This window comes from Enoplosus armatus, chromosome 16 (genome assembly GCF_043641665.1).
Source record: "Enoplosus armatus isolate fEnoArm2 chromosome 16, fEnoArm2.hap1, whole genome shotgun sequence".
Lineage (NCBI taxonomy): Eukaryota > Metazoa > Chordata > Actinopteri > Centrarchiformes > Enoplosidae > Enoplosus > Enoplosus armatus.
The window spans coordinates 19,433,357-19,456,549 of record NC_092195.1 but is presented as its reverse complement, the minus strand read 5'-3'; the positions used below and the strand labels follow the sequence as shown (position 1 = coordinate 19,456,549).

Below are 23,193 nucleotides of genomic sequence, written 5' to 3'. Positions count from 1 at the left end.
GCCCACAAAATCCAAACTCCAAATCGTTGCAGTAGTCCTTTAAATTGATATTAGAGAGTCAGTTAGGCCTGCTGAAGGCTCGCCGTGCAGCGACATCGTTTTTAATCAGCAGGGACCCAAACTGAAGAACATGAATCAGGATCCAATCCAGGAGTCAAAAATACCCAAGGCTTTTAACATGCATATGTTTTTCTATCGTATAGATAATAAATGTTTGACGTTCAAATGACATTTTTGTTTTTCATTACATGCCCTTATTTTTATCACATATTTTATGACTATTTCAGAGTTCACATCAGTCATCAGTCATCAGTCAGGGCCAAACATGTTCAGACAAGTACAGATGCGTGTGTGTGTGTGTGTGTGTGTGTGTGTGTGTGTGTGTGCGTGTGTGCCGAAAGTAAATATATTTTAATTATAAGTCATGTGTGTTCTGAATTATGACTACAACTCTATTGTCATACAGCACAGGAGCTCCACCTGTACTGGTAGGTGTTTGTCCTTTGCTGGGGGCTTATTGAGAGTGATTAAAGATAATTATCGACCTGAGGTGGCTGGACAATAGTAGGTGCATGATGCCTGTCCACACTTATTCTGGTCTTACAAGTTAGACAGCCAGAGGAATTCGTGTTAAGTTACAATTAGAGGGTGTCGAGATGATCTTATTAAACACAGCAAAGAGGCTGGTGATTTAAAAACTTCATCACAGAGTGCTTTATTGAGAAACACACATAACAACACAAAATAAAACAGCCTCTAACAGACTAATATTGCATAAAAAGGTCAAATCACACATAACATAAACACAAAAACATAACTTTACTTTAGTTAGTTAAACTTTTTTCTCCATTCAAAAATAGATATAAACAAAGATCATGATCTGATATGTGCTAGTGCTCGTTGCCTCCTCTGACACACATAACAGGAGAGCTTCTTTTCTTCCAGAGTTTTTCCACCATCCAGGCATTTTTACCGTAATTACAAGCAATTGACAATAAGGGAAATACATAACAAATATATAAAAGTTCTTTTCTTTTCATTCTATGGCTGTCTGCGGCCTTATTCATGGCAAAAATCGTATTATATCTAGAGCAATAAAGATAAAGACATTTTTAAAAAAGTAATAGCTGAACTTCTACATTTCTCCAACATCCAAGATGTTTTGAACACAGTGTAACACATAAATATACTTGATGAGGACAGCAGTGATGCCACAGTAGAAAATATTACACTGTGTGCTGTCCTGATCATGTAGTACAAAACGAAGTTTATCAATTCATCACTTATCAATTCATCACTGATTTAAGACTTTCCTGATCTTCAGGATTCAAGCGATGATTTCTCTGACTTTGTTCACCATGAAACAAACTTCATGAGTTAGTCTGTGACGGTAGACGCAGACAGTGTCATTTCTCTTCACATTGTCAAAATTGTTTCTAAACTTCATTCATCCCTCTTCACATTACGGTTTCATTAAACTGGGTCTTTTAATATGCACATACACACAAATAGTTTTCAGAGGTTGTTTTGTTCTTGTTCATGAGTTATATCCTTCTTTATACATTGTCATCTAGAATATGTGTCATTTGTTTTCTGGACTTTATGACATTTGGTTCAATAAGAGCTTTTTATAAATAACAAAACATAAATAATACATATAAAGACATTTGTTGGTAAAATCTCACATGCAGTGGATATTTCAAAGTGCTAAACAAAGTGTGCGCAGAGTCTGTGTTTACACCATAGTGCCTCCATCACTACTTCTGTTGTACAAGCTAGAGGGGAACTCATCATCGCTGTCAGGTTCCCACTCGTCCTGGGAGTCGGAGTCAGGGTTAGTCACAGAATCGACCTGGGTGGGAGCAGATTGAAGGAACATCAGCGCACATAATTGCCACCACACCTGGAACACTTCTGACAGATGATTCAGATATTTGTTCCAGTGAAACCGCAATGGCAGGAGGGCGCAGCTGGTCATTACAATAAGTACCTGCTGGCTTCAGTTATTAAGCCAAAGTATTTTCAAGGCAATTTAAATTTAATTTTCTGTCTTTGCATCTTACGTAACCTGAACAATTAGAGTGAGGTAAATCCTAGTGCTGTTGTCCTTTGTGTGGATTAAAATCAAATAAGAATAACAATGAATGCTGATTGGTCTTGGACATGATTGAATGTCAACACACAGGTTCACTGCTTTTCAACCCAAACTATAATAAAATGTTTCTGTAAAAACAAGTATAAAAAGAAGGCATGAGGACTCACGGTTGTGCAGCGTAGACTTTAGCTGTATATGTACTTTACTACTAATATACCTTCTTCAGTGCTTAGTAGAAGAATTAATTGAATCTTTACGAGTCATGTCTTGTCTTCAGCAGTGCTGCACACCTCCCTTGATGTTTTTGAGCATGTCAGCCTCAAAAAGTTCTGACTGTTTCATAAGTTAACTTTCATGAGAAAAGTTGCGTGCCATTTAGTATTTTGGACATTTGCAATAAACAAAGAACATATTTTTTTATCAATAGTTCTGGTATCATTGCAAGTTGTTACAATACTAACTGTAGACTAGTAGCAGCAGCAGCAGCGGGTGTATTAAAATAAGCAACGCTATTAGTAGAAGCAGTAGCAGTGGTAGAAACAACAGCAACAGTTGTAAATACCTTTTTGCTTGGCAGGAAAGATTCTTCTTTTTCAGGTTTTTGCTCTTTGGGCTCTGTGTCCAGAAAGGCTACGTAATGGATCAGAGTGTAGATTCTGGATGAACACAGAACAAGAAAGTTAGATTTTATACAAACAGATATATGAACATTATCAAAATCAAAACCCTGTTGAGGGAAAACAAAGTGGTCACCTGTGGTAAAACATGGCCAAGAACTGGATCACAACCGATACGGCAAATCCCAGAATGAACATGAAGGCGATGGGATCGATTTGTACGAATTCTCCGGTGGACACGAGGTCGAGGCCGACCTTGGGGAGCTTGATGGAGAAGGAGGCCTCGAAGAGCTGGAGGGTAAATGTCGCCACCAGCCACAGGGCATTCATGATGAAGAAGGCGAAGTTTATCTGTGTGAGATGAAAAGTGATAGGATGAATTTAAGATGAACTGCGCAGTGATTTCCTGTTAGACATGTACCGTAGTTCAGCTCCCCACAGCTACCTTGTTTCGAAGCTCTCGCAGGTCATTGGCAATCTTTTTCTGTCTCTCTTTGTCATCAACCAGAGGTTGCAGGTACTTCTCCTGAAGCTCATTCCAGAAGTGCTCCTCCTCCTGCAGAGAAACCCTTTCAATTAATTAGCCTATAAATGTAATTCATGTTGACATTTCTTAAAACTCACACAGATAGGACAGGAAACAATCTGTATGTACACATTTACTGGTGTATCCCAAAATTCACCATCACTCTTAGTGTTTGAGTTTAGCAACAGTATAAACCCACTCGGACAATGAAATATTTGTGTAACGAGCATCAACCGTCCTATTTGTAATAATCATCATTATATTTGTGCATGTTTAGATACAGCAAATAACAAAAACTACTACAAATGCCTCAATTTCATGTTAAGGTCAGTTTTCGCCTGCACTGGGAAACCGAACAGGGTGAGCATCATTTTCAGACAATTATAATGTGATTTAGAGGCAGATAATCATGAAAAGCTGCTAAAACGAGACATGCACACCTGGTCGAGTGAGTCCTCCTGCAGTCGCATGTCACTGGATGCATTCTGCAGTTGTGTGACCCAACCTGGAGAAAAGAGCGAGACGGGGGGGTATAAAACGGAATTTTTTGCAAAACAAAACTTCATCCTGATTTTTGCAAAATAGTTTGAACTTACATTGGGCAGGACAGTCGAACACAGGCTCCACTTGCCTGAAACACAATCAGGAAAATCATTAGTATCATCGCACACCTTACTGACACAGTACATTTCAATCGATGTTCCACCTCCTGAACTTACCTCTGTTCTTCCTCAGGGATCCTTATGTCCTCCACAATAGTGTTTTGGGGCTGGGGTTCAGGCTGTGCAAACTCTGGCATCAGATTCTCCTGGTTGACACTGAGCTGCCCGCCTCCAGATCTCTGGCTGGATTTTTTACAACATTTGGCCCACGAGAAGAGTCGGTGGAAGGTGCTTTTAGCTGCAAGGATGAAGATCAGCTTCAGTTCAGTCAGCATGAACAATACTGGTCTAGTGTTGCACTGTGAGTGGCATGACAATAGACTCTTTTTTTACTTTCAACCTGGTATCTACCTTTCTGGGCTGTTGTTTGTGGGGTGCTTGCAGGCGTTGCGGCTCCAGCTGCAGGTTTTGTCTCCCGGGTGCCCCAGGACACATTGTTCATGTTGACCATGGAGTAGATGGTGAGCAGGAGGTAGGCGCTGGGGATGCATATAATGTAGAGAAAGCCGTGGAACACCAGCTGAATTTCCTGAGGATGCATTATCGCAGTGATGACGTAAATGATGGCCATGGAGATGACGAAAATGCTGCTGGGTGTCAGGATGGTTCGGTCCTTCACCATTGAACCTGAAGAAAGATAAAAGTATGGAGAGTTTTGGGAATTAAAGCAGGTTCAAGCAGTGCTTCTAAAATGATTTTACTTAGTCAAAATAAAGCAGACAAGTTATACTTGTTTGAATATAACTTACCAATAATAGACATCGTCACCACCAACATGAGGAATGCATATATGACACTCAAGATTGCTGCAATAGTGATCTGAGTGTCTGACTTGAGTTTGAAGCAAAGAATCAGGTAAATGACAGGAGGTATCACAGCCAGGACCAGGGCACCGCTGGCATTCATGTTAAAGATGAAAGACAAACTACCTGGAGATCACAAAAGAGGAGGAACGTGCATACATATTAGTATTACATGTTCTTCTTGCCTTTTATTTTTGCATTCATTCAAATGTAATATTTGTAAGATAATCATACGTCCAGTGAAGTCTAGCTGATCTCAAAAGTTCACGAAAAGTTGTACGTGCAGAGATCATGTGCTCAAACTCAAAACACTGACCTGCGATCAAAAGGCAGATAGTGGCAGGGGCCAGGATGGCTGAGGTGATGGCGAAGAGCTGGTAGAACATGAAGAGTTTGGACATGGATGGGTTCCTCTTGGAAATTACGTTGGTGGAACCCAGCAGATCCACCACGTTGGCCATTGTGGATGGTCCCCATCGCCGACGCTGAAGGTGGCAAATAATCATTAGCATGACTGATGTGATTTTTGGCTTAATGACAACTTGCAAGCAATGAGATCCACATTCATATATGATTCTGATATGCAGATTCTGAATATCGGAAGGAAATATATGAATTATTTGTGGGAACTTTATGGCCATCATGATATTAGTGGAAAGGTTCTGATCAGCTGCAGGACTCACCTGGTTGTAGAGTTCTTTGAAGTCCTCAGGTGCGTTGGTGTAAGCATCAGATGCTGCGTTGTACTCCACTCTCCATCCCTGCTTCAGCAGCAGAGTACACAGCCAGCGGTCCTCACCTGCAGGGAACACAAAATGCATTTATATGTGAGAGGAGGAGGGAGAGACCAAGAGTGAAAGAAACAGGAAGTCCTGTTAACCATCGTCCTTTACCTTGGTCGTACTGGATGTAGTGGCTCGCCTCCATGGACTTGGTGGAGTATCTCTTCATCACGTTGTCGTCCATCAGCGCCTCCGCTCTGAACAGACTGAAGCAGCCGGGGCTGCACAGCACGCAGCCAATCACGTGCTCCGCTGTCTTCTGCAGCCAATGACTGACGGCGTACTCAAACTTCTGGAACCACACCGCAGGACCTGCGGAGGAAATACAGAGCTAATGTAAACCTCAACACAAATGTCTGTCTAGTGCCAGTCACTGTTGGTTTTTCAGCTTCAATGGTGGATCTTTGAGCTATTTATTCATATGATTGATGATTTCCTGTCTTCTCTTAGCTTATTTAAATTGTACAATGTGCCAACCTGATCCAGTGGGGTGAATCCTGCCGCATGCTGCCCCGACACGTGGGTACATTTTCAGACGATCGATGAGCAGCATCACAGCAGCCGGCTGGAAGTCTGTGTCCCCATCCAAAGCCAGGAGGTAGGTGTTGTGCTTCTCTTTCTGGAAGAACAGGCACAGTTTGCTCTGTTTTAAATTTAGGCTTTATTTAGAAATACTGCGTGTTCAAACTCATCAAAAACATCAACAAAAGTGTTTCTCTGGTCTCACCCGCACCGCCGCTCTCAGCTCCTTCTCATCCTCTCCCTTCTGCCAGCGTGCGTAATATTTGGTCATGAGTTTCCAGCCCAGAAGATAGTAAAGGTACATGACCTGGAAAATAAGAAATAACAATTAACAAAATGTTCTCCCGATTCAAGTGTTCAAGCATTGTTGAGCTTGAAATAGAAAAATGTTCCAATATATTAAAAACATTTCTTAATATGAAGTGAACTGTAAACGGTACATGTAAATGTACCTTCTGGAGTCTACAGGTCATTATTTTCCTACCTGAGACCATCTCTTCTTGTGACGAATGAGTTCTTTGTCCTTGAAGTGAACCACGATATTGTTCCCGTGAGGCATGGTGACCACAAGGCGACCTCCGTACGGTGTCCTTATGATCTTCTGATCAGGGATGTGCTGCTGCTTTCTGAAGAACGTCTTATCGATGTTTGTGAAGATGCTGATGACACAGAATGAGAGAAAAATGTGTTCCTCTGGTGGTGTGCCGATGGCTACTGTCAGGTCAGAACTGGACTTTATGGTCATTTTTGAGACTCACTAAATGCACTGTAACTGTGTAGACCATCTTTAACATGGTTCTTACCCATAAACTTCTGTGAAGATTTCCACAAGGCTCTCTGCGTACTCGTTGAGGTGACGCCCCCGACTCCCCTCCACATTTTTGAATGCATCATCAAAGTAGATATGAGCTTCAAAAGTGAAATCTGTGAACTTTTGCTCTGTCTTCGGTCTGTACTTGTCCAGCCTGCAGTATTCAGAGAAACATACAGAGGAACAGTGAGGAACTCCACTGTGAGTGAATTTTGGGCAGCAACAGATGTAGAAGATGATAGAATTTCTCTGCAAAAAAAGGAGTCCGTGTAACTCACCTGAATATTGAGATAATGATGTTCATCATCTCATCGTAGGTCTCGTGCCACATGGTCGCGCACAGATACACCATCGCTGTTTCAAATGCCCGAAAACTTGATATGACAAGATGCGCAAATTTGAGAAACATAATTTTGTTTGGAGAAGAGACAATGTAACTGTAACTTGATAGCCTAACCAGCCTAAAATGTTTTAGATGATTCTTGTGAGGACCGAATTGGAGGACTTCTCCTACCCAAACACCACAAACACTTACGTCTTCACCCTGTTTTTGGTCTGGATGTCGAATCGGGTGTTGAGGAGAAGGGACTGCTCGATAAAGGCTCCTTCATACAGCCTCCTGGTGAACAGGTCTTGGGTCCTCTGGATACGATACAGGTTGAGGTACCACAGATGGAGAGTGGCCAACACCAGACCGAGCCACCAGGACACTGCTGAACCTGAAGGACGATTGACGAACAAATCAAAGTACCGAGTTGTTAAGTGTATCCACAAAATGCAGCACTAAATAATGAAATAAGCATGCAGGGTTAACTGGTAATACGTATGGAGCATGATTGATCATTCCCAATTTTGTTTAAAAAAAAAAATACATCATGATCCAAAGTTTAAAGCAATGGCTCCTGTACACACCTGAGCACTGGGGCTGACAGGTATGTAGGACCTCCGCATTTGGCTGACATACTAACAAACTGTACTCTATTTGTTTGGGTCTGGTGACCCTAAAGACAGTACAGTATCTTTAACCATATTTTTGTGCATAATATGTATAACTTATACCAGAGTCTACTTTATTACCTGTCAGTATGCCAACGTCAGTTATCTTGGACATGTCCAGGAAGCACAGAGTGTGTGTAACATCCAAAACCAGATGTGGGAACACGCCGCCGCTCAAGCTGTGGTTTCTTCCGTCTACAACTTCACTGCAGTAGCCTGTGAAGTTGATGCTTGCGGTCCCGTTCAGACTTGTTCTGTAGTCCTGATAGTAAACGATAACGGGGACGATGAGCAGAACCATGACAGCCAGAGAGGCCAGGTACAAAGGCAGGATGAAGCATCGTCGCAGGGCGTGCATCTTGCAGGCTACCAATGAAAACCAGTGGCAGAGTGCAGAGGAGACCAGCTGGACCCCAATGATGATGGCTATAATTTTTGTCTCACGCCTCGGGATGGAGGTCACTATGTCCCAGTCCATCTTGGCCAGAGGGACGTAGGCTCCGAGCACACAGGCGGTCACCGCGATCCTGAGCAGGCTGGAGAGGATGTGCAGCACATTCTGGCACTTTCTCACATCTCTGCACAGGTTCTTGAGGAAGACGGAGCTGCTGTTCTCACTGATCAGTCTCAAGTAGCTCTCCCACCAGTTGAAAGACACCAAGAAGGAGCCACCAACAGCCAGACCCACCCAAATGATCATTTTGATATCAGAAGGGTCTTTCGTGATGTATAAGACGAGGAACAGGATGTAACCGAGCAAAATGAGGATGAAGGCGGTGATGGACGGCACCAGGAAGCGGTTCCTTTCTTTGGCAGTGCACTGAGTGATCACTTGTAGGAGTGCAGAGAAGACGGCAACGCCGTTCAGTATCGTCACGTTGGTCACGATGTCCAGGTGTGGCATTGCCACGATCGTGAGAATCGCTGCACCCAGAGCCACTATGAACTCAAAGAACAGAACCTGAAGAAGAAGCAGAAGAAAATTTAGAAACATGGTAAAGAAAAGCGTCAAGATACCTACCAGGCTCTGTTTTTGGCATCAGCAACAGAAGACATAAAGTTAGGAAATGTTGACTCTTGTCTTACCAGGGCTGTAGTTGTTTTTCTTGGCAGCTTTGATGTTTTGTAGCATGATTTCCAGATGCTTTTGAGAAATAGAAAGACACTGGAAATGATGAGAGAGCAGCCGATACACAGCAGAGCAACAGGTTTCTGCTCATCTCGGAGGGTCTTTGTGCCTTCGTTGGACAAGGTGATGAGGAGGAGGAAAGAAGTCTGGGAAAAGGAGTTAATCAGTTATTTAATACCGTGATATGAGGGCAATGTAGAATCAGCAGCTAGAGTTGAGTGATTCTAATGAAATCACAAATTCAATGGTTACTTCTGTAGTGTTTAGCTGTAGTATTACATATTCATAGTATTAATGCTATGTATGCATAAAAAATAATAATAATAATAATAATTAGCAAACCTTGCTACAGAAAGCCAATCCAAACACAATCACAGCGACGAGATACAGAGTGATGATCTTTAGTAGTTTGATCATTTTCCATGGCGTCTGTTCATCTGCAATGACCGGGACCTCTTCACAGGTATCCCACGGCCTCCTAAATAAAGACACCACAACGTCAAAGTCTGAAGAAGGAAGGCAGGTCGAAAACTATTGAGGCGGGAAGTAGAAATATAGTACATATACAGCAAAAATATGATGTAATACATTAAAGAAGAATGACATAGATTGATAGATAATGTCTCTATAGAATAAGTTGAAATAATAATTGATAATTGTCAAAATTACTAATAATATCATTATACATGTATATAACTACAATATAACATGTTATAAATAATTTATTACATGTTTATCTACTGCTTATAAATGATTAATAAGAAAGACCTAATGACCTAAACAATCAACAACTGTATACATGAAAACATAAATAACTGCAATTACAGAAAAATATTAAATTACAAAATAAAACGATTGTTGAACTAATTGTTGATTCTTTTCAAATTATTTCTAATTAAATAAACAGTTTTTGTTAATAGCTTGAATTAACTTCTATTACTGACAAATAAAAAACTAACAGAATATATAGTATTACTTACTTGGGCACATCTCTGTCTTTCTCCATGATGGCTGTTGCAAATGATCAGCCCTGCGGTTGAACATCTGTATATAAAGTGCATGACTCCCTCTGACAGCCGAACAGGGCACGGTCGTGTCAGGGAGACACCCAGAGTGAGTACAGCTGCACATATAAGCAAAGGAGGGAACGACAAACATATGGCACATGTAACAGCCTGTCCCTGTGCTAATTATTATCATCATTGTTATTATTAGGACTGTACTGTATTAAATGTAGAAAGAGATTCATCACTCATAAATAATGTGCTCAGCTGGGAACAACAATAGAAATCTATTCTTCTATTCTTTCTCGAGGCTGCAGTGTTCACTTCGCCCCATAACATGAAAGTGATGGGTGGAAAAAACACACACTGACGATGGAGTTCAAAGCTCAAACTTTATATACAATACTAAATAGCTGGAGTACCACTTTAAAATGTAAAGCAAAGAGAAGATGCCTTTGATTTAGTTGCAAGTACCATATTGTAAAGTGTTACCCTGTGATCTAATACCACTGCTACTGCCGCTGCCGTATCAGGTGTCTGCAGGGGTTGTTTCACAAACATAAACTTCGACTTTCGCTTAGGGCTAACAACAAGTGTTTAAATTTATGAAGCCACTCGGCGCCGTGACTTCCAACAGAAAACTTGCCTTTTGGAAGAACAGTTACAAGAACATTTCAAAGGAAAATTCCAGCGATGGTGTAACCACAGAAACAAAATAAGGTATGTTTATTTATGTCATACCTTTCTCAAACAGACATTACACAAAAATACAAAAGTAACATGCCTAAAAATATGACATAATATGAGAGTGAATGGTGGGAAAGGCTAGTCTAAACAGGTGTGTCAGTTTCAAAGTTCAGGTGACACAACCACAAAGGCAAAGTCTCAAAGGACCAGTCAGGAAAACCTCAGAGACCCAAGAGCTGCTGTACAGCTCACTGATGTACGTCCCTGACCGTGCTGAGCTCTAGTAATGATTGAATTGAACTCTGATTTTGAGTCACATGAATCTTTCTGGAGGACCTGGTGGTCAAAAAGCCTTGCTGAGATGCTCTGCACCACTTGCAACCGATCCAGGGATTTTATGCTACTGCAAGCAAACAGGGAGGCAGCAATAACCTTGGATGACTGACAGTCAAGATGTATTGATCCCCCAGTAAACAGAAGCATCAAACATATTAAGAAGGGATGTAAATGAAAAACAAGGAGGGCCGCTGTAAAAACAAACTACACATGAGCCAGGTAGCGACTGTAGTTTCAGCCGGTGCCCCAAAATGATATATGTTTACATTCAGGTGACAAAGCCCTCTACTGGCTGTAGTAATTATGACAGGAGCAAGTGTAAAGGGTTAAAGTAAAAAGGGTGGAAAAAAAAAATCTATCAGCAGGAGTTAAAAATGGCATAAATATGTTTAAAAGTCATTGGATCTATAGTAAAGTTCATTATGGGGCTAAAATCATAAGTTAAATGCTTTAAAAACAGGTACTCCGATATATTTTTAAAAAATGTATGTTGTCTCACATAGCAATTGAATGCCAAATACATTTCATTCTGCTTGTTCCTGTGTTAGTGTAATGCTTAAAACAAGTGTCACTAGATGAGGCGTAGAGTTTTGGAGGAACTTAAAACCACCAAGAGGCTGGCGGCGCGCTAGCTGAACGGAAGCTAAAGTTTCTGCCTCTTTGTTTTAAACACAGAGCTACGGGATTTAGGAACGCACCTCTCCCTCACCACACAAGGGTGGAGGTAAAGTGATGTTGATAAAGAGCAACAAAGTCCACATAGGAAGGGGTCGGGGTGAATAGATGGGTCAACAAAACATCGGGCTGGGGAGACCACCGTAACAGTAAGAGTTGTTCTGTGCCGGCCAGGCCAAACTGGGAAAACCACTTGTGAGTTCTCAAACTTTACATACAATACTAAATAGCTGTATTTAGATGCTGTAACACTTACAGCATCAATTGGATTGCAGGGTCACAGAAATGCAGCTGTGAGTCACTGCAGCCGCAGCGTCTCAGTTGATAAAGGAGTTTGATTTGGAAAAGGAAGGAAGAAAAGAAGTGTCTTCAGTACCGTCCCTTTAACAGTTTTGTATTTTGGGTTTCATGGTAATAATTAGGATTTCAATATTCTCTTCATATAAGGGGATACATAGACACAGAACTGGTAAAACATATTTAATAAAACAGCTTATAGACCTCTCTGTGATTTTACCGGCTGTCTCTCACGTGTACCAGCTTTAATGAGAACACTTTTCTTCCATGTAAGTCTTTCTGCAATTAAAGGCGTCACGTTCTTGTCATTGTAAAATCAGGTCACAGTCGGTACTCATCAGTATTATTTGTGAGAAGTTTTATCATTCTACAATTACAGACAAATGACCTACTTCTCGTATCTTTTAGAATCAGTGTCTGTCGGCGTGACTGATGTTGAGCAGTACAATAAGTTGAATTACAATTAAGAGAATGGATTTTTAGTGTTAAGCACCAGAATGAGCAGAAAATTCTTTGAAACAGCACTTAGACGAACATTTGAAGAGAATATAACAGAACTGATAGATTAGTAAATATAATGTGAAAAATAAAACAGCAATAAAATGTAGAGAGTTTTGTTTCGTGTCTAGTCAAACATGTCTTAGGAGGGAGCGGTTGTGCTGGGGGAATTTGGACTCATCGGTATTTCTAATATTTTAACTACTGTCCTCGCTTTGAAGTTTTCACATGTCAGCGTGTGCAGGAACAAAAATGTAATTCTGAGAAATGATCACTGTGACAGCCAACAATTACAAACATTTTCATCAAGAGATACTGCACAACCCCTGAGGCCAAAACACAGTAACTGGAAGTGAGGTTGAAAGTTTCAGGCAGGTTCTTTAAAAAGCTGGAGATTCCACTTTCTCTAATTAACGTACAGGCTGTCGAACCACCTCATCAAACTGTGGAACTGTGTCCATGTAGCTATGACACTAATATTGGTCCAGTGTTGGCAAAGCAAACATTCGTAACTGTTGCTCAGTGGAAAAGACTGACCCATTACATCTCTCCTATTACATGAATGACTCATCCGCAATTAGCAGTCAGGAAGGCAGATCCCTAATTATAGGTTTTCATCTTGGTTCTGACGGGGTGGAGAGGACACACGTGCATTAATAGCGTCACTGAAAATACATGTGACATGTAGAACATCTGAACTGTTTAAATTAGAGCTGTTGTTTTTTTATTTTTAATTCCAGATCTAAGCTTAGCTTCTGCTTTAACAATAGAATACTAACCTTCAAAATTTAAAACTCAAAATTAAAAACTGTCGAACAACCAGCATCTTGTTGAATTGTTGAAAGTTTGTTTGTCCTCAAGTGACGCTTCCGGAGGACACACACACGTTTCTTTGCTAAACCATGAATAATAAACCAGTATATTAACATTTTAAAAGCCTTTTAACCAAGACAGATTTAATGTTCACTATCTCAGTTCAGCCTGTTTAATTGGCAGTAAGAACAAACCATAACCATTCATGGCTAAAAAAATATATACCCTTTTGTTTACTTTCAGATCCCTGATTGCACCTTTTAAAACATAAATAATAAACATAATAATTTAATTGGGGGCCCTTCTGCGTGGAGTTCACGTTCTCCCGGCGCCTGCGTGGGTTCTCAGGGGTACAGGTGGGTACAGGTATCCAGGTACTCACGTAATCCAAAGACATGCAGGTTATGTTGATGACTCTAAATTGCTTGTAGGTGTGACTGTGAGTGTGACCGGTTGTCTGTTGTTGTTGTTGTCTATGCGTCAGCCCTCTGATTGACTGGCGTCCCGTCCGGAGTGTACCCCACCTCTGGGCTCGGCTCCAGCCCCCCGCGACCCTGTGAAGTATAAGGTATAGAAAATGGATGGATGTCACTTTTCTGTGCGGTTTCAGTTTACGTAGGTGTTATCCAGCTATTTCATTTGATTGATATTCTGCTGCTTGATCTGCTTGGGTTGTTCCTGCATTCCTGGCACGTTTGTTTGAGTACATACTGATACTGCAATTACAAGGTGGCAGTATTTTGATTTCTTTGTAATGTAAACGAGAATAATTGTCACACCTTATAAACTCCAAAGCAACAACTCATGTCACTCGGGCTGATCGTGCATGAGTCAGCACAGCTTTGAGTTGGCAATTTGAATTATTCGACTGTAGCACTGTCGCTTGTCTCATGTGAAAACCCCTTCAAGTAGTTTATGTGGAGTTTTTTTGGGGGGGGGAATGGTAATAAGCTTCTGGGCTTTGAAATGTGACATGAAGTGGGAACATTGGAGCTTTTACACTTCTCCTGTACTGGATTCGTCTCATACTACACTGACACAGATATGAATGCCATCATATTTTCATTGTAGTGTACGTCAGACATGTTCATAACAGTTGTTTCAGAATAAGCCCTATGGCTCACATGTATATATGTTAACTAACATCTGTTTGTTTGTACAATCTGGATATAGCTTTGCGGATGTCACATCAGTGAGGCAACGACCCTGAGGCTGAATGACTACTGCACACTGAAGAAGAAGAAGAAGAAGAAGACGACGACGAAGAAGAAGACATAGCTGAGACATTTGTCATTTATACCCCTGTGCTTCAAAAAAAATCACAATTGAATTAAAGGAGCAATCTGATAGATTTGGGTGTACTAACTAACTTTTTGAAAATGAATGCAACCAAGATGGCAGTTGCGTTATTTATACATTGAAACAGCAAAGAATGTCAAGGCGGCTACAACATGTGATTTTACAATGTCCCGGTGTGTTCATGGAGCTTGTGACACAGAAGTCATTTTATCTCTGACGATAGGGTGCTGCAGGAATGACGTATTTTTGTGGTGGGAGACTCACTCCAACCCAAATGTACAACAGAGCGCCACAGGAAATCATTCCTGCCTGTGGCCATCAGACTGTTCAACTCCTCCCTCTGAGTGTCACTGACCCTCAGAATAAACTGACTGATTCTGGACCTATTTCACCTGCCATATACTACCTCATTATTTATTCTATCTTTTTTACCTTGATTTTTCACTTACATATTGTAAATGTGTATATTTTATACATAATGTTTTATATTTTTGTACATACTCTTTATTTCTAAATTAATGCTACTTTCTACCCCCCCTCTCGAAAGGATTTACTGCCCGCAGCATCAGACACAATTCTAGTGAAAGTTGACAGTAGCAGTAATGTCAGGTACGTATCAGGTGAATGTGGTCATGCTTTTGTATTGTCTGTGCAATCCATCACTCACACATCTGTCACAGGAACCTCAATGACACCAACGACAAACCTCCTGCTCCCTCTTGTGGTCACGTCTGTTAATAGCAGATTAACTCATGTTTATTGGTTTCGACTTTCAATTTCATTCTTGTTCAATTAAAACAGGCCATTCAATCATTTACAGACTCACCTCATATCCCATTTTTATGTGTCTTTAATAACAGAATATGCTGAACAGTCATAATGACTGAAAATGATGAGCCTTTATTGTGGAAGTTCATCACAGCTGTCAGTATTTTCACCAACTCTTCCTTTCATAAAGATTTTAATGATTTGAGAGTGATCATGATGATTTTGGGCACATCTGTAGAAGCCACATTTACTTTTATTTTGTGGAATGTAAAAATATCAACATTCAATATCTCCAAATGAAACAGACATAAAACACATGTAACTGAGCAGGTCACTGTAGAGAGAAAAACTGACTCCTAAAACTGACCCAATGTAGTTTTAAGGAGCAGCCACTTGCCAAATGATAGAAAATTTGGTGATATGGCTTGAAAATGTATCTACTTTAAGCCACTTTTGGAGGGGACCGGCCGTCAGTTTAAGCTGCAGTAAAACTATAGCTGAATGATCCATGTAGTGAAAGTGGTGAGTGAGTTTTGGGACAGGCGGACAGACAGATTTCCCCCTCCTGTCATGATGGGCGCCCTCAGTGAACAACACAGTCGTCCTCAAAAAAACGTTTCTATCCGGTCGTTTCTTTCCAGCTCTTAGTCTCTCCTGCTGAACAGTTTTTAAGAAGCCGAAAAAGAAACATTAACACTAATCAGGGATGTGAACTGCTAAAAAAAAACAAAACACAACAACAAAAATCATCCATTCGCCATCAGTGGGTGGTGTTTGTACCAAAACAAAAATAATAAAAAAACAAGAAAATACACCCCTGACATATAATAATCCACTTGAACTCTACTTAAAACCGCCATTTTTCTCAACCGTTTTTGACCTTCTCCCTCGCTGTCTCACTCTGTAAGGAGCTTCTGTCCACTCTGCTGCTTCTCACTCGTACTCGGCGATCAGCACCATCATGCCGACTCCGAACAGCAGGGCCAGGATCTCCATTAGAGACTGGCCGAAACTGGAGCGGCCCGCCAGCAGTTCTGGGAGCACGGTCACCGTGGCGATGTAAACGAACCCGCCGGCTGTGAACGGCAGGATCCAGGCGGTCGCCGCAGCGCCCACGCCCTCAGCCAATAGGGAGCAGGCTGTGCCGGCCAGAGCTCCCAGGGCTGTCAGCAGCTGTAGACACATGGCCTGATGGGAAAGAGGAAGAGGATGACTACACATTCTCCTCTCCATACATGTATTTATAAGAAAATTCTTTAGTGTCAAGTGTGCATGTTGTGAATGACATGATGTTTGCACAGTGTGTAAGTACGCTGAGAGCTTCAGCGAACCAAAAAAGTCATGTAGGTGTCAGAATACTGGGCTGATAAACTTTGTTAAGATTGATTAAAAGGTCCTGCTGGTTATCTGTGATGGAAAGATTCTTTATTCTTATATTTGGCACTCATACATACAGCTTGAGTAGATAGCTACCTTTTTTTTAGTGCAGCCAGACTGGACAAGGATGGCGAAGTCTCCGATCTCATGTGGGACCTCGTGCAGCAAGATGGTGAGGGTGGTGACGGCGCCAACTGCTGGACCAACCAGGAACGACGCCCCGATTGCCAGGCCGTCGGTAAAATTGTGTGTGAAGTCAGCTGCCAGATTCAGGTAACCGGACACCTTGATGTCTGTGTTAGTGGAGAGAATGGAGAATAAAGGGAGTTAAGAGTGTGTAAACACACTTTTCAGCCAGCCTACATCTTGGACACTGGGTCAGCGGTGCATTTCTGTGGTAAAAGATCAGCTGTTTCTGTTTAAACGAGGTCACAATGTTCAGGTCACAAAGATCTATATAATTCCAGCAGCACATACCTGCGCTGACGTGAGCGACTGACATGAAGCCAAACAAAACACGTTTCAGCCCGAAGGAATCAGCACAGTAACAAATTAAGGACCTGATCAACAAGAAGCTTATGTTAAATAAACCATTAAACATGCCCTTATGAGAGCCAAGAACATGCAATTGAAGCTCCAGAGAACGTGACTTGGGCTGAGCCCAAAACCACTCCCTCATTTAGTGAAAAAAAACTGTCTTCATAATAAAACTCCATATAAAAAGTAGGTTCTATGTCTTGGTGGTACTTTTTTTCATACAATTGTGGGAATGTTTGAGAGCAGTAGTGCACACGTCTCAAACTTAGAATTTAGGCAGACCTACTATATGGCAAAATTAAATACAATCACTTCCTTATTTGAGTGACTTTGGACACAGTGAAACAGTTCAAGTAGTTTCAATACTGATATCTTTTTTGATGCCTTACTTTTGAAAGGCATCTAGGTGAAATATTTGTTTAAAAGCAGAAACACATGGTCATTAAAATGCTGCTGAATCTATAGTTATATGCAACTATTTTCATTGACATTCAGACCAATTTTAACATAAACATCTAGATGTCTTTTCACCCATAAATCAGCTAATAACTGCACACCAGGTTGCCTGGTAGAAATCTGTTTTCTACTAAATTCTTTTCAAAAGAAGAATTTAGTATATTTATATACAAATATAAATATATATACACACACACATACACACTGGTGTTTTAATAGCTAAAAATATCTAATGAAAAATAGAAATGTTCAATGTCAAATATTCAAACCCAGAGCTTTGCATTTACCTGAGCCACATGTATGCGTATGTACATGCAGCCATTTCTTTTCTATTGAAGCAACCTTAGTAGACAGTTTCATTGCTGATTGTCTGCTTGTGTTTTTAATTTGTAAATATGTTGCATGACATTCAACCACACTACAGATCAGTAACTGGCCACCAGAGGGGGCTGTTGAGCTCATCTACTTTGTTTCCAATCAGAGGTACATATCTGGAAATCAATGAACTGTTCACCTGAGCTCTTCTCCTCTTTCTTTGGCACCTTCTCGTCTTTGCTTTCTTTATCCTCTTTCTTCTTCTTCTTTTCCTTTTCTTCTTCTCCATCACTGACCTTTTCCTTGGGAGCATCTGAAAATGTTACATAAAGTTCAAATAAGCCGCAGTCCCCAGATCAGCTATTGAGATTACGAGTAGTGGCTACAGAAAGATTTTAAAAGGTAATTAGCCCCTTTGGCTAATATAATGGACATTCTGTAGCTACAAAATAGCACGTGCCAGAGGGGCAATAAGAATACTTTTCTGCAGATTCATATTTTATGTATGACAATGAAAACGGCAGATGAGTTTCCACCATGCGTACCATGTGAGTGACCGTGGGAATGTCCGTGGCTGTGCCCTCCCTTCAGCAGACGCACAAATTTCTCTACCACCAGGAAGGCGATGATCCCACCGAGAACCCACAGACCCACTGACATCATGTGACCGTGGGCAGCTCCTGTGCAGGTAGAGGAGAGGGAGCACTGGTTGGAACTGTGATACACGTCACGTCTGTCACTTCAGCTAAAAAGTTATGTCACCATGTAGAAAGTAGGTTTTTCTTTTTGCTTTTATAAATTTCTTTGTTGGTTTATTTTTGCACCACTGACTACACATAAAATAAAAGAAAAGGCAATTACTGCGTACCGTGGGAGTGACCATGGTCATGTGACTCTTCACTTTGGTGCGAGTGTCCGTGGTCTTCCTCATGGTGAGAGTGGGGCTCTGTACAGAACAAATACGACACGAGAGGAAACAGACATTAAACTCAAAAGTTATTGTTTGAATGAATAAATGACAATGAAGTGTCATACTACATGTGGGGCTAACTAACTCTGGTCTGGAGTCTCCAGACAAAGTGAAAGTGAGCTATGAGGAAAGTTATGTTTCTTAGATTTGTGTGTATGGGTGAATCTACAGCATTTTAATCAAGAGGGGACTATTTTCTCTGTCGTAGCCTCCTTGTGAACTGATGAGATGGGCATAGATTTAAGTGTTTTACTTTACAAATGCAATAATAATAATAAAAAAAAGCCTTTTGCTTCAAGTTAGCCTACATTTTAGGTGGAGAAGATAATAAAAACTCAGCAACTCAGACAGACAGAGGTAAAAACATTGAGCCAGAGAGGCAGCTATTAAAAACAGATTTCTATGGATCAACTACCTACCCAGAGCGTGTGGTATGAGGTGGAGGAAGGCGTCACCCAGCAGTCCACCTGAGGCGAAGCTGAGCAGCACCTTGAGCAGGTTCTGGTGCTGGTCGCTGTTGGATTGAACTGGGATCAGAAACAGGATGAGGAAAGGAGCTGCACTGATGAGCAGGGTCGCTCCGATAGCCTGCGGACAGGGATGGAGGGAAGTTTACTTTTCATAAGTGTTGTGGGAGAGAATAAAATAACAAACTGCAAGATCAACAATGCAACATTAGGGCAAAACAGGAATTAGAGGCGAAAAGGAGAGGAGAGGCACAGTGATCTGTGAGGAAGCTAATCTAAGTAAATCATGTATGAGGAGCTTAGATTTGTCAGCACATATCTGTCTGGATAGGACATTGTTAAGGATCAGTACCAATGACTCGACAATAAAATAAATTATGACATGGAAAGCCTGCTGCTGAGAAAACTGACTACTCCATGCCCCTATTAGGGCTTAGATAACACAGCAAGGCTAAACCTGGCTGTACACAGTAAATCTTGTCTAAACCAGTCACACAGTGAAAGCAGCACACGCTGGATCTGTTCAGCTTGAGTACTGCCGTGTACATAGAAGCATTTTGACAGCGCTTCCAGTCCAACGCACAAGTTAGGCACATAGTAAAAGAGTAAGTTAGAGTAAAAGAGGAGTCGATGTTGACAGGCGGGTTTGGGAATTATGCTGAATTACATTATAAGGTGTTCACTTGGACAAAATAACAACACCACAATCTATAGTTATTAAAAATAAATTTCATTAAATGACAGTACCTGCAAAGCCCTTTAAGGAATAGTTAAGGAATAAAGAAGATAAATACTGCTGTAATTTCTGCCTGTTAAATATGTAGCTGGAGCCAGGAGGCAGTTAGCTTTGTTTAGCATAAAAACTGTCAACAGGGAAAGAGCTAGCCTGGCTCACTCCATAGGTCAATGAAATCCAAGTACCAGCATCTCTAAAGCACACTAACTAACACGTTACATCTCATTTATTTATCCGTAAAAATGACAAGCTGTGGTTTTACAGGGGGTTATGTGCCAGACCATTTCTTGGTCAGGCGCTGTGACTTCCTGGAGTCTTCTTAACGAACAGATATGAGGGTTTTCAATCTTCTCATCTAACTCTCAGCAAGAAAGCAAAAAAGCAAATTTCCCAAAATGTCAAACAATTCCCTTAAAATGTCACACATTTCAAACCCATGACCACACCTGCGTCCAGAGCTCCACGATGTCCCTCTTCTCCGCCTCCCTCTTCACCCTCTCCCCTCCGTGTGAGTGCCCGTGTCCACTCTCCTCCTTGTGCACCCGAACAATATCCTCCTGATGAGCGTGCCCATGTCCGTGGTCGTGAGAGTGTGCGTGTCCGTGGTCGTGAGAGTGTGCGTGTCCGTGGTCGTGAGAGTGTGCGTGTCCGTGGTGCTCCTCTTCGTGTGCAGGGAGGTTGGCCTCGGCGCTCCATTTGCTCGCTCCGTGGAACATCTTCACCTGAGGGTCGTGATCTTCTTCTCCATGAGAGTGGCCGTGGTGATGGTGGCCGTGGTGATGGTGGCCGTGGGAGTGGGCGTGTCCATGGTCGCCATGGGAATGGCTATGAGCGATGGTTGAATGGGAGGCTAACAGGAGTACTGCAGATGTGACCACTGTCAGTGCCAGCAGACGTACACAGCCCATATTATCCCCTTAGACAAAGAGAAAAGTGAAAATATAGAATAAATAAAAACTCACAGATTGCAAATAAACCAGATTGCAAATAAAAAATTACAGGATGAAGTTAAAATAAACAGAAACAATCACTTTGTCCCTAGCTAATAGAGAAATACACCATCTACTTTATGGCACATGTTAACTGTTTTGGGATGTTATGCATTTACAGTAGCGACATAACATTCACCACAGCTGTGACTTCATACAGAGCGGCACTCTATAGTGAAGGGCTAGTAAGCAGAAAGCGGTTTAAGAACGGGCCTGAGATGATTCATCTTTCTCCCTGTGACATTAAGGCACTGGGAGGAAAGCAGATCCAGCAGTTGCACAAAGCACTGCAGCATTTATCTCATTCCTGATCAGTGTGAACTATGGAACAATCTGTGTGGAAATACTGTGCTGCTCTGTTGTCATTTCATTTGTAAGAAGCTGCCACTGCAAAAGAGGAAACAATGAAAAGGCATCAGCAAAGAAAACGCATTTGGGAGGTTTGTTTGTTGTTTGGTGGCTGTCTCATATAGTCAAAGATGCTTTTCCAGTCACACTCGGTATCAAGTGTTCCAGATTACCACCAAATCTGGTTTAAGTGATCCAGATCCCAGTGCTTCTTCAGTGAGCTATCCTTTCGTCATCAGGCCCGCCAGTTTGCATTGCAGTACCAACATGGCAGATATTCAAACTGCAATTTGGTCAATGCTGGGACTCAAAATTGGGCGATCAAATACAACAGCAGGATAAGGTGACTGCACCGCACACTTCGGCTGTCCTGTTGTGCTGCACTAAGGTTATGTTATATTAGACATATTCATTGGCTTGGCCTTGCCCTGATGTAAAACTATTATAATACTGAGTACACTGTGTACAGTAGTAGCAGTTAAGGTACCTGCTGCTGTGTGCAGACGGTGTTAACGTTATAACTGTAACGATGCAATCCTTGTTAGTTAACTAACAGTCAGCCCAGTCGAGTTTGATTTAGCTTTGTGTTTATTTGCTAGCGGCTTCACACATCGGGTGTGGATGTAAAGCGGATAATCTCTTAGTCTTGAAAAGTGTCAACTTTAATCTCACAGTAAACTGTTGAATGCCCCAGTCATCAAACAATGACCACTGATCTCCCGTTTCCACAAGTTGTGAAGAAAGCATGCTAGCTGGCTAGCTAGCTAACATGTTGCTGCAGCGGGAGCAACATCACTAACTGCGACATACAGTGAAAAACAAACTATTTGTTCTTACCGGAGTGTGTCAGATATCACTGCCTGTTGGGCCACTGGATGACTCTCTGTCCTGCGTGCAATATGTCTGGTAAACTGCTGATATTTCTGTCTACGTTGATGCTAATGGGAAGACGTGGCATTAACTCAAGTAAACTCAACGAAATCTCGCGGGAACGCATTCCATTCCAAGTGTGCCTCCTTCTGTGCTCCCTCGTCGTCTCTACTTAGATGAAAACAAATGTTTGATTTTTTTCATGAGACGACTATAATGGTTTGTGAATATATTTCATAATATTTCTAAAACGTTTCCAAACATAAATTCTGGGAAATGTTGACTTGTGATGAAGTGAAGAAGACATGAGAGGGAGGATGAGGTCTCAATTGAAACATCGCGAGATGAATGTAGAAGTTTGACTCATCACTTTAAGAGCATCCTGGAGGATAACAGGATGAAGGGCCGTTTGTTTGTTGCACGAAACTGCCACCGACACATAAATAAATAGACACAAACGTGTGTGGCCTGGTTAAAAGTAGGGGAAAGGGGGGAAACAACAGCTTCACAATAAATTGTATTTTGTATAGCCTACACATATTTTGCAGATGTTTGTAAAAGAAATATATTTTATTATGCAACAGCTGCATCATTAAGTTCATATTTAAACGTTTTGATTATATTATGAAATCAGCACAGAGTAAAAGTATCTTTTAAAGTAGGCTAATCAGTCTGAACAGATAAAGCTTTCAAATAGGCCTAAGACGTCGAATGGCTCCGATATGCATTTTGTTTTTATCAGTAGTTGTAGCAGAATATTTCCATTTGGCAACTTTGGTCATGACACTGGTCATAAAGGCTTATGACT

The 23,193-nt window shown here is 41.4% G+C and overlaps 2 protein-coding genes across 2 annotated transcripts; both read right to left on the bottom strand.

The window, feature by feature from the left end:
• Positions 1-1,735: 1,735 nt before the first annotated feature.
• On the bottom strand, positions 1,736-9,949 carry LOC139299280 (chitin synthase chs-2-like). The gene is made up of 22 exons (XM_070922187.1): positions 9,924-9,949; positions 9,286-9,421; positions 8,901-9,089; positions 7,896-8,775; positions 7,354-7,537; positions 7,097-7,192; positions 6,811-6,972; positions 6,492-6,666; positions 6,213-6,314; positions 5,963-6,104; positions 5,597-5,797; positions 5,387-5,502; positions 5,020-5,188; positions 4,650-4,829; positions 4,252-4,527; positions 3,958-4,138; positions 3,835-3,869; positions 3,679-3,743; positions 3,158-3,268; positions 2,849-3,063; positions 2,658-2,751; positions 1,736-1,852 (listed from the first exon to the last, which is right to left on the bottom strand). The coding sequence occupies exons 1-22, from the start codon at positions 9,947-9,949 to the stop codon at positions 1,736-1,738; spliced, it is 3,852 nt and encodes a 1,283-aa protein (XP_070778288.1).
• A 5,588-nt stretch (positions 9,950-15,537) lies between these two features.
• Positions 15,538-22,441, bottom strand: slc39a7 (solute carrier family 39 member 7). The gene is made up of 8 exons (XM_070921179.1): positions 22,353-22,441; positions 20,625-21,094; positions 19,395-19,563; positions 18,874-18,951; positions 18,551-18,685; positions 18,205-18,318; positions 16,794-16,990; positions 15,538-16,508 (listed from the first exon to the last, which is right to left on the bottom strand). Exons 2-8 carry the CDS (start codon positions 21,084-21,086, stop codon positions 16,254-16,256), a joined length of 1,410 nt encoding a protein of 469 aa, XP_070777280.1. The 5' UTR covers positions 21,087-21,094; positions 22,353-22,441; the 3' UTR covers positions 15,538-16,253.
• Between the last annotated feature and the right edge of the window lie 752 nt (positions 22,442-23,193).